The 18,008-nt window shown below is 32.6% G+C and overlaps 2 protein-coding genes across 3 annotated transcripts; one reads left to right on the forward strand and one right to left on the reverse strand.

Annotated features, from left to right (window-relative positions):
* The first annotated feature begins 8,199 nt into the window (after nt 1–8,199).
* On the forward strand, nt 8,200–11,549 carry LOC103498125 (uncharacterized). The gene is made up of 5 exons (XM_008460622.3): nt 8,200–9,000; nt 9,790–9,826; nt 9,923–10,159; nt 10,285–10,332; nt 10,864–11,549. Exons 1-5 carry the CDS (start codon nt 8,699–8,701, stop codon nt 11,344–11,346), a joined length of 1,107 nt encoding a protein of 368 aa, XP_008458844.1. The 5' UTR covers nt 8,200–8,698; the 3' UTR covers nt 11,347–11,549.
* A 247-nt stretch (nt 11,550–11,796) lies between these two features.
* Nucleotides 11,797–15,895, reverse strand: LOC103498126 (glycerol-3-phosphate dehydrogenase [NAD(+)]). Of its 2 annotated transcripts, XM_008460624.3 has the most exons (12): nt 15,192–15,895; nt 14,958–15,034; nt 14,796–14,868; nt 14,468–14,685; nt 14,011–14,121; nt 13,344–13,407; nt 13,227–13,264; nt 13,016–13,136; nt 12,874–12,928; nt 12,737–12,785; nt 12,144–12,368; nt 11,797–12,059 (listed from the first exon to the last, which is right to left on the reverse strand). In XM_008460624.3, the coding sequence occupies exons 1-11, from the start codon at nt 15,550–15,552 to the stop codon at nt 12,192–12,194; spliced, it is 1,344 nt and encodes a 447-aa protein (XP_008458846.1). In that variant the 5' UTR covers nt 15,553–15,895; the 3' UTR covers nt 11,797–12,059; nt 12,144–12,191. The 2 variants fall into 2 exon arrangements, with proteins under 2 accessions (XP_008458846.1, XP_008458845.1); XM_008460623.3 differs by having other exon boundaries at nt 11,797–12,368.
* Between the last annotated feature and the right edge of the window lie 2,113 nt (nt 15,896–18,008).

Here is an 18,008-nt window from a genome sequence, read left to right on the forward strand (position 1 = left end):
GGCGTTATTACGTAAAAGTGACTATTTCATGGTTCTGTCTTATGTAAACCTTTTAAATAGGATGCCCCCTCTTTCATGTCTCTACATGAACGATTCAGGATTACATCGTTTGTATTATTTACAAAGTGGGTCGCATTGATAGTATTTCAAAATAAAGCGTCCAACCTTTAATCATATATTATAGACTATTTAGACTATTTACTCAAACTTAATCTATGTTTATGTCTCTACATAAAGTTCAAATTTACTCAAAAATAGTCTTGGGATCTATGTTTATTGGTTTTAAGAATATAGTTTTCAAATTCTTAATAACAATTTTATTAAAAAAAAATATATGATTACAAACTACTAGTTTTAGGACATTAATTCCAATAACTCCCACTTGGACTAAAACTCCTAGTGGGATGAAAATGTTTGAATTAAAACATAAGAGAGAATAATACATATAACTACAAACTAGGGCATTATGCTCATTAAGTCTCCCACTTGTCCTAGTTTACAAACATCGTAGACCTAAACTTGTAGGTGGCTCTCAAACACTTTAGACGTGAGGGCCTTTGTAAAAGGATCGGCAATATTTTGCTCGAAAGAAATCTGGGTTACTACAACGTCACCACGATGTACAATTTCCCTAATAAGATGGTACTTGCGTTCAATATGCTTTCTCCGTTTATGGCTTCTTGGTTCTCGTGAATTTGCAACTGCACCACTGTGACTGTTGTCACAGTATAAAGTGATTGGTAGATGCATATTTGGAACAATTTCCAGATCAGTTAAGAATTTCTTTAGTCATACTGCTTCCTTTGCTGATTCGCAAGCTGCAACATATTCAGCTTCCATTGTAGAATCGGCTATACAACTCTGTTTTATGCTTCTCCATACTACTGCTCCTCCGGTTAGAGGGAATACTGATCCTGATGTAGACTTTCTAGCATCTTTATCCGTTTGAAAATCAGAATCAGTATATCCAGTAAGGATCAGATCCTTAGTACCATAAACAAGCATGTAGTCTTTTGTTCTTCTATGATATTTTAGAATATTCTTAACGGCTGTCCAGTGATCACGTCCAAGATTGGACTGATACCTACTGACCATCCCTATTGAAAAGCAAATGTTAGGTCTAGTACATAACATTGCGTACATCAAACTTCTAACAGCGGAAGCATAGGGAATGTTTCTCATATCCTCAACTCCTTGAGGTGTCTTAGGACATTGTTCCTTTGACAAATGAATTCCATATCTATATGGTAGCAGACCCTTTTTGGAATTCTGTATTTTATATCTTGACATCATTTTGTCAATATAAGATGCTTAAGACATGGCTAGTGTTTTATTTTTACAATTCCGAACAATTTGGATTCCAAGAACATATTGTGCATCTCCCAAATTTTTCATTTGAAATTGCCTAACTAGCCATTTCTTGATATCATTAAGATAACCTACGTCATTCCCAAAGAGTAGAATATCAACTACATATAATACTAAGAATGCTACAATGGAATTGACGACCTTTTTGTAAAGACAAGGTTCGTCAATATTTTGTTCAAAGCCATAAGACTTAATCGCAGTATCAAATTTTATATTCCAGGATCTAGATGTTTGCTTCAAACCATAAATGGATTTCTGAAGCTTACAAACTTTTTGTTCTTGACCATTTTTAATAAACCCATCTGGTTGAGCTATATAGATACTCTCTTCAAGATTTCCATTTTAAAAGGTTGTCTTGACATCCATCTGCCAAATTTCATAATTATAGAAGGCGGCGATGGATAAGAGTATTATAATTGACTTAAGCATGGCAATAGGAGAGAATGTTTCTTCATAGTCCACTCCTTCTCTTCAGGTATAACCTTTTGCCATAAGTCGAGCCTTGAAAGTCTATACTTTACCAGCTTGGTCTCGTTTTCTCTTGTAGATCCATTTACAACCAATATGTTTTACATTATTTGGTTGATCTACTAGAGTTCAGACAGAATTAAAGAACATAGATTCTAAGAAGTTCATGGCTTTGATCCATTGGTCACGATCTACATCATTCATTGCCTGTTTATAGGTTAATGGATCTTCTATGCCATCATCAGGTATGATAACATGAGATTCACTTAAACCTAAGTAGTGATTAGGCTGATGAATAACCCTCCCACTACGTCGAGGCTCACTCAACTCTTGAGAAGGATGTGTTTGACCAGATATCTTAGTTTTATCAACTACTTTAGTGGATGAACTAGGTTTATCTGAAGCACTCTTGGAAATCTCTTTTGACACTAATTTACTACGAGGTTGATGATTCTTAATGTGGTCTTCCTCTAAAAATGTGGCATTTGTTGATACAAATACTTTATTTTCTTGAGGATCGTAAAACAGACCACCTCTAGATTCCTTTGGATATCCTACAAATAGGCATAATTTTGAACGATGTTCCAATTTTTTAAGGTTTTGTACCAACACGTGTGTCGGACATCCCTAAATTCTAAAGTGACGTAAACTTCTTTTACGCCCTTTCCATAGCTCATAAGATGTTTCTAAAACACTTTTAGAGGGAACGTTATTCAAAATATAGACAGTTGTTTCTAAAGCATATCCCCAAAAGGAATCTAGCAACTAAGCAAAGTTCATCATAGAGCGAATCATGTCTAATAAGGTTCGGTTTCTTCTTTCTGATACACTGTTCTGCTGAGGCGTATTAGATGCAGAGAATTGTGACTTGATTTCATGTTCTATCAAATAGTCTTGGAATCGAAAGTCCAAATATTCTCCACCTCGATCTGATCAAAGTATTTTTATTGTTTTTTCTAATTCATTCTCAACTTCAGCCTTATATTTTTTTATTTTTTCAAAAGAATCAAACTTGTGATGAATTAGATAAACATGACCATACCTCGAATAATCATCAATAAAACTAATGAAATATTCGTACCCTCCCCTAGCTTTAACATTCATTGGTCCACAAAGGTCCGAATGTACTAGCTCTAAAGGAATTTTGGCTCTAAGACATTTTCCAGTAAAAGATCTTTTGGTCATTTTTCCTTCAAGACAAGATTCACAAGGAGGTAAAGAGTTATCTTCTAACTTACTTAGAAGTCCACTTTTAACTAATCTCTCAATCCTATTGAGATTACGTGACCAAGTCTCAAGTGCCATAAATAGGCATTAGAAGAAACCTCGTCTTTTATTCTGAGTTTTGGTTGTTCTAAACATTTCAGTATTTAAGACAAATTTTGCTCGTGTTGGTCTTAACTTATATAAGTTGTTTTCATGTATGGCAGAACAGATTTGAATACCTTTATAGAAAATGAATGCTTCATTAATTTCACAAGATATTTTATACATATGTTCTAAAATACAAGAAATAGATATTAAATTTCTTTTCATTTGCAGTACATACAAGACATTCTTGAGTATGATATATCTATTTCCAAAAAAAAACTTTAAGTCTCTCACTGCTTCAGCTGAGACCATCTCTCATGTTCCAACCTTGAGAGTGATCTCGCCTTTTGAAAGCCTTTTTCAAGAACTATTTTTCTGAAATGAGAAGCAAATATGATCAGTGGCTCTTGAATCTAATATCCAGGTTGAATTTTCGTATTCAACCAAACACGTTTCGGTAACTAGTAAATCATATTTACCTTGTGCTTCCTTCTCTGCAAGGTACTTAGGGCAGTTCTCAATCAGTGCCCGTTTTGGCCACAGTGGTAACATTTACCTTTTTCTACAGCTTTCTTTCCCTTGTTTTGTTTGGGAGTCTTCCCCTTTCCCTTCTTTTTTATTTGAGGTTTTGGTTTTGAGGGTCCAGTTTTATTTTTAGAGGACGATCCTCTTGAAAATTTTCTTTTCGTGGTAGAAACATTTGCTTCCACTTATTTTCCTTTACCTATGGTAAGGGCCTGGAATCGCTGGAGCTCGTTAAGAAGGGTTTTCAGATTAAACTCTATCTTGTTCAGGGACGCATTTGTTTGAAATGGCATGAAGCTCTTCGGAAGAAACTCTAAGATAAAACTAACCTGATTAGACTCATCGATGGTACCACCATTTACTTCAGTAATGTTGAAGTGCATCATCATGTCCAGAACATGTTCTCTAACAGAGATCCCCTCCTTCATATGCTTAGTGTAAATGTATTTGATTTTTACTCTTCTTCTTTTCTTACTTGAAGAACTTATATCGAGAGTTTTGTCCTAAAAATTATACTTTCTAGTACAATAATGGTGGATTAAACCTCTCACCTCTAGATGGAAGGTCATATTAATTGTCATTGAATTAAGCTTATTTTGGCTTTTAAAAGTCCTACTTGATATACTAGAATTGATCGATGAATTTGGTTGAATATAATGTGTTAAAAGAATCCTCATGAAGCTGTGGAATGGGTACATAATTATTGATCCAGTGGTTTCTTTATGTCATGGTTATACAAATGATACACATTACAAGAATTCTCCAGATTTATACATGAAATGATGACTAAGTGCCTAATTTTTGTATGAAAAGTAAAATTTCACATGCACTTAAGCTCCTTGTGACATAGTCAATTTCTTATTGTTGAAAATCAAAACTAACAAATCATTATTTTTTTGTCACTTAAATGAATATTTTCTGAAGTCATACTTGACACCACCATTATTATCACTAATTTTTCTAGTCATTTCACTCGATATGCAAGAATTCAACATCCTCAATGTGTTATTGTGAAGCCTTGGCCCAAAAGCTTTTCAAGATCACAAAAACAACGAGACTACAAAAATCGAACTTTTTTTTTCAACCTAGGTTTTGTTGGCAACACCATTCTTACTTGTCTTGAATGCTTTGAAGAGTGAAGACTATCTTGACAAACCAACACATAGATTTGTTTGGTTTATCTTAGCATCTTTTTTCTTCATTAACACGTGTCCTAGGAAAATTTATAGGAATTTACCAAATGTAGTATTTCTCAAAGCTAAACATATTTAACTTTGAAATTCTTGTGACAAGTTACCTAAAATGAAGGTGCATTTTGTTGATACGAGTACTAACTTTCAATTATATTCTTTTAATCATTTCTTAACTATACTTTCTTATATCTAATCCTTCTCTTTCGAATATGATCTCAATTTATTCATACCTCCTATAAAACACGAGGTGTTAGGCATAAAAAATATTATTGCCATAGAGCGCAGACAAAAGCATACACATCTTTGTACCATCACTATATTTGAGTTGTTTTTGCATTACCATAAGCATTCTTATTCACTAATATCTCATTGGATTATTTATTAGTAAATGGTTTTAATTTTTGCTTTCGATTTGGTTCTTATGGCTTGGCTGATATAATTATATGTTGAACTTTTAATGTGGGGTCTTGGCTGCCTGGCATATCACATCCATCCTTTAGAAGATCCATGTGATTAGCTTGACTAAAGAAATTGTTGGCACATGAAATCTGCTATTTAGATCTTTTGTTGGCTTTTACTTGTTGGCTGCTTTTTATAATTGTGAATTGTGATTAACATTGTTGGTAGTAGTTTTATGATGGATAAGACTCAAAGAATATAGATAATGAACACGGTTATATGATTTTTTGTTATCGATAATCATATAGTCGACTGTCTTACTTGAGACTAATAATTTGATTTAATGTTTTGCTTTGAAATTTGAAGTTAAATTTTCTTCTTTGTGTTACAAAATTTTGTTACTTGAGAAAGGAAAAAAGAAAAAGGAACATCCTCCCTTCAACTTGATTGAGAATAAGGCATTCCTTTGTTTTGTAAATTAAGTGATTCTATTTGCTTCTACAAAAGTTCATCATTTGTTTCAAACATATAGATGTGGTCTGAAATCTCAGTTTGTTCTGTTTAATCTCGATGAGAATCAAGCTTTTATCTTAATAAATGAAAGAATTAAATCCCATAAAAAGAGCCGAAGAAGGTAACCAAAAAGGCTATCTATTGTTGAGGATAAAAGACAAAGGACAATTACAATTTTCTTTTATCAGACTCTTGAAGAGACATGATGAACCATGTTACTATTTCTTTTGAACATATAATGTAGAAGGCAAAACCGACTGACATCCAAACCACATCCCTTGAAGTAGGGCTAAATAAATCTGCAAAGGCCTTATTCCAAACATGGGAGAACTTAGAAGAGGAAGTTGAACAAGCTAAAGTTATGGACTACTTTGCTCGCCTCTCTAAGAATCTACAGGAGTAAATAAATAATAACAACATCAATAGTGGAAGTGAGATTGATAGCCTCTCTTAAAGAATTAGCTTGACAACTATGGGAGGATTCTAACCATTCCACTTGGAATCCAATTCCTTCAAAACCTTTCAAAGGCTCAAATCCTTGTACTATCTTTGAGTTTTGGATTTTGATTTTTCTTCGATGTATGGTATAGTTAGAAGGATACATGTCCGATTGATAAGATGAAATTAAAGATATCAAAGATATTTTTCTAAAAAGAATGTCAATGTTAAATACCAAGAGTGAGCAATATAAATAAATTTTTCAAGAAATGAAATGGGATTTTCACCTTTGTTCTCTAAGCTAAGTTATCCAATTGAAAGCTTTGGTTGATAGTGTCCCATGGACCTCCATTTTGGTTTGGATATCTGTTTCTTCAAATCTCCCCTAACAAACTGATATCAATGATCAATATTCCCTCTCCTCAACCCTAAATACTCTAAACCAATTTACGACACTGACGAGAAACTTTTACACTTAAATATTATAGGATAGGCAAATTATCTTGTGAGATTAATTTATTGTTGTGTAAGATAGTCCAAACACTTGAGCATATGTAAAATCTAAAAAGAAAAGAAAAAATCAATTAAGTGTAGAAATATTTAAAATATATATATATAATAAAGTATAGCTATAAGTAATTGGAAATTAACATGTTTGGACATATATGTAATTTTCAACACTAAACAATATTTGAGTTGGAAAAGAACCAATTTGAAACAAGACCGGAATATGCTCATGTACTCGTATCTCATTTTTATACCAACTTTCTCAACCAAACAATACCAAAAAATTTCAAGATCACGTAACAAATTTTACAAAATTTCGAACTTCTCAAAATCAAAATCTTTCTTCAAAACTCAACAAAACAACAAAATGATTGAATGTGAAAAGGCTCGATTAAAAAAATATATCTTGAATAAGTGGGAAACTTCTTTAAATGATGAAAAAACAGAGACTAATTTGAACTCTAAAAAGGAAACAAAATCATTATTTATATAAATTTGGTAAGTACTCATAATTTCTCTTTCTACACTCAAATTAACTTATTTTGCTTTAGGATTTTTTTCAAAAAAATATATAACAAATTAATAAAATATTGATTATGTAATTCTTTTTAATAATAAAAAAAACTTCAAATTTAAGAGTTTGTATTGATCTGACAAAATCATGAAAAACGATTGTGTTTATTATGGCAAGTAATTGTATATTCCAATGTAAATAATCTTTAAAAACTTCAAATCAAACGATCGTGTTAATTATGGTAGTTATCATTTTTATCATGCCAATATGATCATGTAGTTTGTTTTAAACGATTGGAAAAAACTTTAAATTTAAACGATCTTGTAGACTATGGTGAACGATCGTTTAGATCATATCATATTTAAACGATCTTAAATATTTTTTGTTTTTGTTAAATTTATGTAAATTATCATTTACTTTATACGTATTAAAACTTAAACTCAGAAATCCCCGATCAACTATTAAAATACAATTTTGATATAATAGATCTTAAAGTTCTGTTTCTAGTTTCAGGTAAGTCTTACCATTGTTAGTTTTAGTTTTAGATCAAAATAAACATAATCCAAATGAGATAGTGATGATTAAGACACGAAGTTAGTCTCCAATTTAAATCTTTCACTCCCAGCTAAAAGAAATGGTAGTTCTAAAGATTGGAAAACCGAGGAAGCGAAGAAAAAGTGGAAAAATGAAAGTGTTGAATCATGGATTGAATGCAACGGTGAAAATGAATTGATTTGATGTAAATATACAATTATTGCTTAAATAGATAGGGGTATTAAATAGGTTGAGAAATTCTAATTTAATTGCTATAATCAAAGAAACCCCACATGACAACGCAAGGGATTATTTTAAGCCACGTGAAGAAGATCTATGAGGTTTTAAGTTCATGTTAATCCAAGATTAAGGTTAATAGTAATGAACAAAATCAATCAAAATAACTAAAAATCAAAGATAAAGATAAATGTTGTTGAAGTTATAGCTTAGAATCAAAATGATCATTACAAAGTTACAAACAATTCAATTCAACAATGGCTTTCGAAATTTTCTCTCTTCCTCTCTCAAAAAGATGAAGAATTGAAGTTTCAGTAAGAAAAAGAAACGCCGTGATTATCACAATTTCAGTGAAGAAGAAGAACAAGAAGAAAGCTCATCAAAATTTTCTCTTCTTTCGTATCATCTACGCCTTTGAAGCTTTAAGGTCCACTGGTCCACGCTCTTTTCTCTGACCCACCATTTAAACCTCGATCTCTGTTCTTCTCTTTTTCCTTACCGAATGTTTGTAAAAGCAAATCCCAATTCCCTGTAATGTCGATCGCCCATTGATTTCTCGCCGACAGATGAAAGGGTTTCGTTAAAATTTCATCTTTTTTCTTTTTTTGATTTTTCAACACATGGGTGTTGTTTGTTTGTTCGTGTAATCGATTGAGGGGGAGAGATTCATAGTGGCGGCGGACCCAGAAAAATGGGTGGTGTTACTTCGTCCATGGCGGCGAAATTAGCTTTTTTCCCGCCGAACCCGCCTTCTTACAAACTTGTTAACGATGAATATACGGGTCTTTTGCTTCTTACGCCTTTTCCTCATCGTGAAAACGTTGAGATCCTTAAGTTGCCTACTCGTCGTGGTACTGAGATTGTTGCTGTTTTCATTCGTTACCCTATGGCGACCTCGACTTTGCTATATTCTCATGGAAACGCTGCTGATCTGGGTCAGATGTATGAGCTTTTCATTGAATTAAGCATTCATCTTCGAGTTAACCTCATGGGGTATTGCTCTGTTCTCTTCTTATTTTGTTACTTTCCTTGTCAGGTCAATTTTTGGATTTGTATTAACTGAATTGCATAAACATCTTACTATTTCTTCAATTTCGGCATAGTTCTTTAGGAACTCGAAACTTAACTGTGATTGTGTCTGATAGAAAGTTTATGAGTGCTGAATTTAATCAGTTTTAATAGCGTTCTTACGTGATCAACCTAAGGGTTGATGCTTCGAATTCAGCTCTTGAATTGAATTAGTGCGGGAAATCTTATCTGATGCATAGACTGATGATTCATGGATTGAATAGGGGTTTTGTTTGAGCGGATGTCTATGACTCTGTCATCAGTATTTCTCATAGAATATTAAGAGCTGATGACTTCTTATTGGCATCAAGCTTACCATTTCTAGATTGCTCGACAGTTGATCTCATTTCTGGTGCATAATCAATTAATCTTCACTGTAGGTGTGAATATACAGCAGTATCTTACATTGCAGCTGTTTCACAGAAAAAGAAAAGACAATGACATGTTGTTTACTTATAGAACTCTAGGAATAATAGTTCTTTCCAGGGTCCAGGCTTTCCCTTCTCATCAGAAATCATAGGTTGGTTTTCAACTTTTGATTTTGGACATTCTGCAAAATGATACATATTATGCCTGAATTAGTTTGCAAGATTTGTGACCATTCCCCTATCATAATCGATGCTTACAGTGCTTTAATTTCTCATGTATGAAACGGTTGATTACTTTAGAAAAAAACGCTATAGAATCCTAAAATAAGTGTGGCAATATGTGCAGGTATGACTATTCAGGGTATGGACAATCATCTGGAAAGGTGTGTTGGACGTAAGAGATTTAGATTGAATTGAGATTGTTAGTGATGTTAGTATGGATTCTAATCCAAGGTTCCAATGGCTCTTCTACATTGCAGCCAACTGAGCAGAATACATATGCAGATATTGAAGCTGTATACAAGTGTCTTGAAGAAAGTTATGGTATTAAGCAGGAAGATATCATTTTATATGGTCAATCAGTTGGAAGTGGCCCCACTTTGGATCTTGCAGCGCGGCTGCCTCTCTTAAGAGCTGTAATTCTTCATAGTCCAATACTTTCTGGTTTAAGAGTCATGTATCCAGTCAAGCGTTCGTATTGGTTCGACATTTATAAGGTGAAATAAGCCATTTTATTTCAACTATGATCTTAATGTGTAGTGTGTACACGTATTTATTTATTTATATGCATCCTTCACGTGCTAATGTTTGCTGTTTTCTTTTTTTTTTTTTTTTTTTGCAGAACATTGACAAAATTCCCTTGGTTGATTGCCCTGTTCTTATCATCCACGTAAGGATCCTGTTACGTATTTCCATAGTTATCTTACCTTATACCTGTAAATTATATCGATACAAATTAGTTGTCTCATGCGTTTAATTCACATGGGAGAGTTGAGCTAGTTTATATCTAATTATAACCTTTTGTTTTATTTCCTTTAGCTTATGGCTTGTTTATTAAACTATTTCCAAAATAGTTTAATATTATTGTTTTCGTATTATGGTAAACTACTGTGCTTGTCCATATTGAAATCATTTTCATAAATCCATGACTTCTAAAGAAACCAGACTTTTCTATCCTCGTTTATGAGAACAAGGAAAATCAGATAAAGAAACTTCTTAGAAAAATATAATTGTCCTATCATGTTTTCACTCAACTTTGTTCTAAACACTAAAAATAATGCATTGAAGCTAGTTACCAAACAAACCCATCTTTTTCCTACTCACAAGCCCTACCTTTGTCACTTGCGAAAATAGATATAATTTTGTAAAGAAATAAATTACTACTGTTTTTTATTTGGTCATTTTTTGTCTCTTTTACCAGGGAACTTCAGATGATGTGGTTGATTGCTCACATGGTAAGCAACTTTGGGAACTATGTAAAGAAAAGTATGAACCATTGTGGATTAAAGGAGGAAACCATTGTGATTTGGAGCTCTATCCTGAGTATATCAAGCACTTGAAAAAGTTCATATCAACAGTGGAGAAATCCCCATCCCAGAGGTACAGTTCCAGGAAGAGCACGGATCAGATTGAGAAACCTCGAAGGAGTGTAGAGTTTTTTGAAGTTTCGAGGAAGAGCACAGATAGGCGAGAGAAACCAAGGCAAAGCACTGATAGGCCTGAAAAAATGAAGAACCAATACGGTAATACAGATAAATTAGAAAAAGTGAGAATGTCGGTCGACCATAAACAAAGGTCACGTAGGAGTGTTGATTGTCATGAGAAGTCAAGAAAAAGTGTTGATCACCAGCTGGAACGAGCAAGAAAGAGCGTCGATCGGCTTGACAGAATACACACTGGATAATTGATGGGTATAGCAAAGTTGTTTCAAGGAACAGGAAGGGGATTTGTAACAATTTCCAAGTTCTTTGTTTTACTTTTTCTTCTCTGTTTCTATGTATGATTTATGATCCTTAAGATGTGTAGTTTACCCTTTTGGAAGTTTTAAATTAACTATTGTGAAATGAGAAAAAGGACAGTGTCTTGTTTGTTCTTGTTTCCATTAAACCATTCTCTCTCTTCAGTACCAATATTGAATGCTCCAACAAAATCAATTCCATCAGAGATTTGTTGTAACCAAATAACCATCTAGATGGATTTTTGATATATAATAATTAAGCGTATAATAACATTTTAAAATAATTATAAATATAGATAATTATGGTAAAAAACTATCGCTCTTTCAATGATAAATGAGTTCCTGTATGCCCGGAACAATAATCCTAATAAACTGTTCTATCCTAAGGTTAGAGAGTGAATCAAAAAGAAGTTTGATATGGCATATAACATCTATTTCCATTAAGAGAGAGACTTACAGATTTTGATTTTATGATATGTTTCCATATGACAGCCTAAAGTTACACAACACTAACCAATCTTGTCTTCTAACAAAATAGGAGATTCATTTGAACATTTGAAACTGTTAAAAGTGACAAGTTTTGAGAATCTCAGCAGCCTCAGGAAACAATTTCAATCTCTCACATGCTGCAACCAACTTGCCAATCGTTTGTTGTACTTCTAAAGATGGAAGCAAATTTCAGTATGACATTGACTGACTTTCTCAATTTCTTTCTTCAGTATACAAAAACGATGCTACCCTACCTTCATGAACATACTACCATCTGGAATAGTGAGCCAGTCTTGTTAAAATTACTGAGCATGACCATCAATAACAGAGAAGTTGGGTTTGCGCTCGCTATATTCAACGATGGCTGACGGTGAGAGATGTCCGGTACAGATCTCGTGGACTGATGCAAACAATGGAAACAGCTCCAGCCACCCACGGTGGTTCAGAACCTCATACATCTCCTTTGCAGTGGACACACCCTTTAAAATGTAGCATTAGCTGTTAGGAGATAGTACAAGGAACTTTACACGACACTATAACTACAATGTTTATTTTGACACAGCTGCGCCATTAGGTTTTAGAATGTACACTATCACATGAAAGTTGGTCTTCAGTTCTAACGTTCGTTTTTATGAGATCTGGTGCATTTTCACTGGTATGATCAGTGAGTTTGTTTATTATCGGGGAGTTGAAGGTTATTCTAGCAAGAAACAGACGAGCATTCTTCTTCCCCGTTTTGTCCTATTACCTTTTATTTCCTCTAAAAATATCTAAATAAATATGCAGAATGAGCTATTGGTTCATTTAACGATGCTTTTAGTCAATAATGTCAATGTGAAATAAAAACCTGCAATTTTTGGCCTTGCAGCATTTCTGCTTCAAGTTCATCAAAGGACCTACATGAGAGAAGGCAAAGTTATATGAGCAATGCCGACTCATGGCATCCATATTTGAAAATACAAGTTTCAGAATAGCAATATTAACCTTTTTCCTCCATTCATGGCAAAAGCTGCTGCCACCTTCCTGTTTCTTCCTCCCACTGTCAAATACACATTAGTTCTACTGAATGAGACAGAGAAAGAAAGTACATGAAGAAGAACAAAAATAATGAAGAATGTGTCCTTACAGCACGTTGTAATCAAATCAGCTACTCCGCAACTCTCAAAGAAAGTACTATCCTTGACAGATGAAAACAGAAGCTTGGAAATCATTCTCATTTCCCTCAGACCAATTCTCATAATTGCAGCCTAGCCAATCAAATGAAAACAGTCAAAAGATATAGTGAACATGTAACCATGTAAGTTACCTTTTAAATTTATTTAGAACTAATTTTGTACCTTTGTGTTATTTCCCATTTCCAAACCATCAACAAAACCTGTCGATATAAAAAAATTTAAATGATGTTCTCAATAAACAGAAAAAGTGAAGCCAAATGATAAAGGTTGATGATTAACCTGCTGCTAAAGCCACAACATTTTTAAGGGTTCCACACATCTCAACTCCTTCAACATCTTGGACCTTTAAATACCTCACAATTAGAAGGATAATAAGAAAGCCTATCACTAGTCAATTTTAAATACAGCTACTATTTGATTCTATTACTTGAAAGAAGATGAGGTGCAATTTTTCTTTCAATATTTTGCACGAAAGTGTACAGTCCCATTCAAATCAAGTTATAATCCATAAACTTTTATTCCAAGCCTCTAAACTTCACCTAAAAACCATTTCAGTCCTCGTAATTTTTTCTAATAATGATTTGACATATGCATAACTTTTATTTATATATCAGAACACAAGTACTTATATCAGGTTTCCAAAATAGATTTGGGTTTCTTGTCAAACGATTCATGCAAAATTAGTCTTAAGGACTAAAATGGTTTTTATGTACTGATTAGAGACTAAATAATAAAATTTAGAAGCGGAAGGATTGAACAGAACATTTGCATGTGAGGGACCAAAACGAAATAATTACAAAACTCAAGAACCAAAACAGGAATAAAACCTAGTTTTGGACGTAATTTCTGTGTCATATATTAGCATTGAACAGTATCAAATTCTTCATAATTGAGATTGACAAAGATTGCTTAAATAATATATATAAGGTCATGAAACTGTTCTTACAGGTGTAACAACAAAATAGGGAGTCGTGAAAAGTTGAACCCATTTTTCAGCTATCTCTCTCATGTTCTCCCTGTATCCCACTGTTGCTTCACTAAATTTCTCTACAGCAATCTGCATGTAGTGTACAGTGCGATAATGTTAAAACAGAACAAAAAATTGCTCAAAAAATTTGAAATCAAGCAAGCGAACTTAGGTTAGAACAACAAGATTTTAGTTTTCTATTTTGAAAATAATATTTGTTTACCAACAGTTTTTTTTTTTTTTAATTTTATTTTGTTCCAAGCTAATTTCAAATGTGTTCAAACAAAATTTGAAATCTAAAAACACAATCCTCAAATACTTGTTTCTGTAAGAATACTTTTAAAAAATCAAAGAAAACAGTACTAAACACAATTTTCAAAAGTAGAAAATTAGAAAAATAAAATTGTTGTCTAAGATTTTGAATTTGTATGAGCACCTCGTTTGCTATATTGGCTCCCATAAGAACACAACAATTGATTCCCAATTCCTGAGAGATGAGGGAAGAAATCATGCATGGACCTTCCTTCTTCACCTCCATTCCTTTAATGAGGGAAATAGCTTCCACATCTCCCCTTATCTTTCCAACCAGTCTCTTGCATATCCCCTCCACAAATTGATGAGGAGTAACAAACACCAACATATTAGCATCCTTCACTGAGATTTCAACCCATTAGAGTCACAACAATCCACAACAGATTCACCATGTTAAACTCAGCAAGATTTAAATGAGATCAACAAAATCAGTAGAACTTATATAAAAATACCTGCATTTTCAAGGTCTGGGTCTGCTATAACATTCTTCCCAAGCTTTATACCAGGGAGATATTTAACATTCTCCTGTTAATAAAGATCCAAGAATCACAATCTAAAATGCTCTAAACTTTCTAAAATGGAAAAGAGTCTTAACAGAATCAACAGAACATTACATTGTTGCGATTGATAACATCAGTTAACTTCTCACCAGTAGGCAAAGTCTCCTCATACACCCACATTCTAACCTCATCTGAAATCCAACAGAGATGAAACAAAAAGAAAAAAAAGAAAACTCATCACTCAAAAACCGATAACTCATAATACAAAAAGGGGAATATCGAAATCCAGGAACAAATAACAAAACAAATCAAAGATTCCAGAACAAGTTAAAGAAAATAGTAAGATACCATGGAAACAGCTGAGCCTAGCGGCATTAGAAGCGATGAGTTTGGCTGCAACACTACCCCAATTACCACTTCCAACGACAGTAACTTTGAATTTGGAAGAAACCCCATCATCGGATAAATGGGAATCGGGTCTAACAGAACCCCCATTTGAAGAACGCTGTAAAGCTTCGATTCCGGGTGCCATGGAAGAAGAAGGAGAGAGAGAATGGAGAAAAGGAGAAAGAAAATGGGAAGAAGGGGTGGAGAGAATTAGAAGGGAGAAAGAAGAAATAGAATATAAAGAGAAATTTGGAGATTGAAAAGGCTCAAAGGGGCGGAGTTGCCATACACGTTTCGTGAGAAACAAAGCGCATCTGTGCATTATGTTAAATCTGGCGATCCACTCTATGCTCTGTTCTACACGATCCAAAATCAGATTTTTTTTTATTTTTCGTTAACACATTTTATATCTTGATTATTCAAAGCTCAAAAGCCATAATCGCTGTACTAAAGCTAAACAGTAAGAATTATGGAAGACATGATATCATTTTGATTGGAAAACTAAAAATAGGAAGCTGCTTCATGAACATGGAAATGGTATCTTCAAATTCGACGAAGACAATCACAACCCAACTCAAATCTGGCGCCAATTCTTTGGTTATGGAACTTTGGTACTTTTCTCGTTTGATTTACATATTTTTCTTCCTAAAATATGGAATGATTACAAATTAATGGTGGTTGGTAATGAAGATTAGAAATGAGATCTATAAAGCACCTTTTTCTATTTCATCATTTCCGATTACTACTCATTTCTATAAGGAGACTTGGAATGTTAACTTTTGAGACAGTTGTTTGTGTGTATAAATTTCTATCAAGTTCATCTAGTAATATTATTGTTTACTTTTAAATTTCTTATTTTACTTTTTAAACTTTACAAGATAATAAATTTGGTCTCCTAACTTAAAATTTATAACAAAGTATATATACATGAAATATCAATTTTACCCTTTTATGACTTATAAAGTATATTTTATGATTTAAAGTTTCGAACTTGTGAACACTTACTAATTGATGTGTTATAAATAGCAAATATGAGTGACTAATTTCATACATTTGAATTTAAATTAGATGAGGCAGGGAACTAAAATTCAAGATCTTATTATATATTATGCTTTATTACTAAAATTATTATTTTGCTAGATTAAAAATAAATTTGATTCCTTAAACTTGTGCGCTTATTTTATTTGTTTTTAATTTGACGTGTTCTAAATTTGTTATATGGTCATGCACTGTATTTCTTAAAGAGAAAATATTGCATGAGATGGCGTCATATATGATCACACATATTGTTTTTTATGTCATGTGAATCAAATCCAATATCAATAGATCACTTAAAATGTGTTACTTTGACTATAACATACAAATTTAGTGACAAAACTACAATAATGAGTATTTATGAACTTTGAAACAAAATATTTAAAATATGAAAACTCAAACTTTAAACATATCATATAGCATATAAATTTATTGATGACAAACACTTTCAATAAATATTTACAAACCTCAAAGCAAAATATTGAAAATATAAAACACAAAATTTAAATTTGAGCTTTTTGTTCTTTTGTAATCAAAGTTATATAAGAAAACTCTATTTTCTCGATTATCCATGAAGCGGTTCGATTAAACAAATTTTCATTTCATCGTTCTCATTTTTATTTCAAAGATGGTTGAATTCATCATTTTGAATGTTATAATCAAAGATGATATGTTACAATCGGTTGAGTTAAAGTTCATGCTTTAATGAAATTAAAATCTTGATTCCTTTTCTCGAATGAGTGTGTTGGAACAAAGTTATACATGAAAGCTTGAGATTCATAAACCATATTTAAGTCTGGAGTCTATGATTTAAAAAATAAAAACAAAACAAAATTGTTTGGTACAAAAGGTAAGTTGCATGAGTTGTATTTGTGTAACATTAGATTATGGTACAACTAGTAGAGTTTATGAACCTAAAAGAATTGTCATCAAATATAAGAAGATTGATGTTAGGATAGATTGAGCATAATAAAGAAGATGAAGATTGAGAGAATAACTACATGAAAAACCATAAACAAATTAGGGTAAAAACAAGCTAAGGAATAGAAATTTTTTGCTACACATACTACATATAGAAACCCTATTTTATCTTACACTTTGCTTACTTACTTTAAATTTTGGGATGATTTAGTTACTATCCTTCCCAATTTATTTATGATCCAAATAAACTTAACCATCAACAAATTGACAACAGATAAAATGAAAGATGTAGGAGCCATATTCCTTATAACGTAACTTGTAAGTTTTGCAAAGGTTAGAATATTTTTATGTAACCCCTCTTGAACGATGTGACCAATAAGAGACACGATTGTTAAATTTTGGATAGATTTTGATGAAGAAAAGATATGTATGATTATCCTTTAGTGGGTCTTTGTCAATAAGCACATGCCCTTATTCCACTTGGCATTGCCAATAAGGATGAAAGACACATTAGAGCAAATAGGGATTTAATGAGAGGGGACCTTCCAGAAAGATAAACAAAAAAAGAAAAAGAAAAACTTCGATGATTGATTAAGGCTCCAAATTTGTAGTTAAATTCCAAAAGAAAATAAAACATGTGCATTAATTCTAATATTAATAAAGTAAAAGTAATGTTTATATATTAGTTTACTATACTTTCAAATACATTGTTCTTAATAATGAAATTTAAGTTCTTTGTTCAGAATACAATTTCAAATTCAAGGGAACCTTTTTTATTATTTTTGTAATATTTTCAATAATTTTATCATTAAAAAATGGTGA

This window comes from Cucumis melo, chromosome 9, assembly GCF_025177605.1.
Source record: "Cucumis melo cultivar AY chromosome 9, USDA_Cmelo_AY_1.0, whole genome shotgun sequence".
NCBI classification, from domain to species: Eukaryota; Viridiplantae; Streptophyta; class Magnoliopsida; order Cucurbitales; family Cucurbitaceae; genus Cucumis; species Cucumis melo.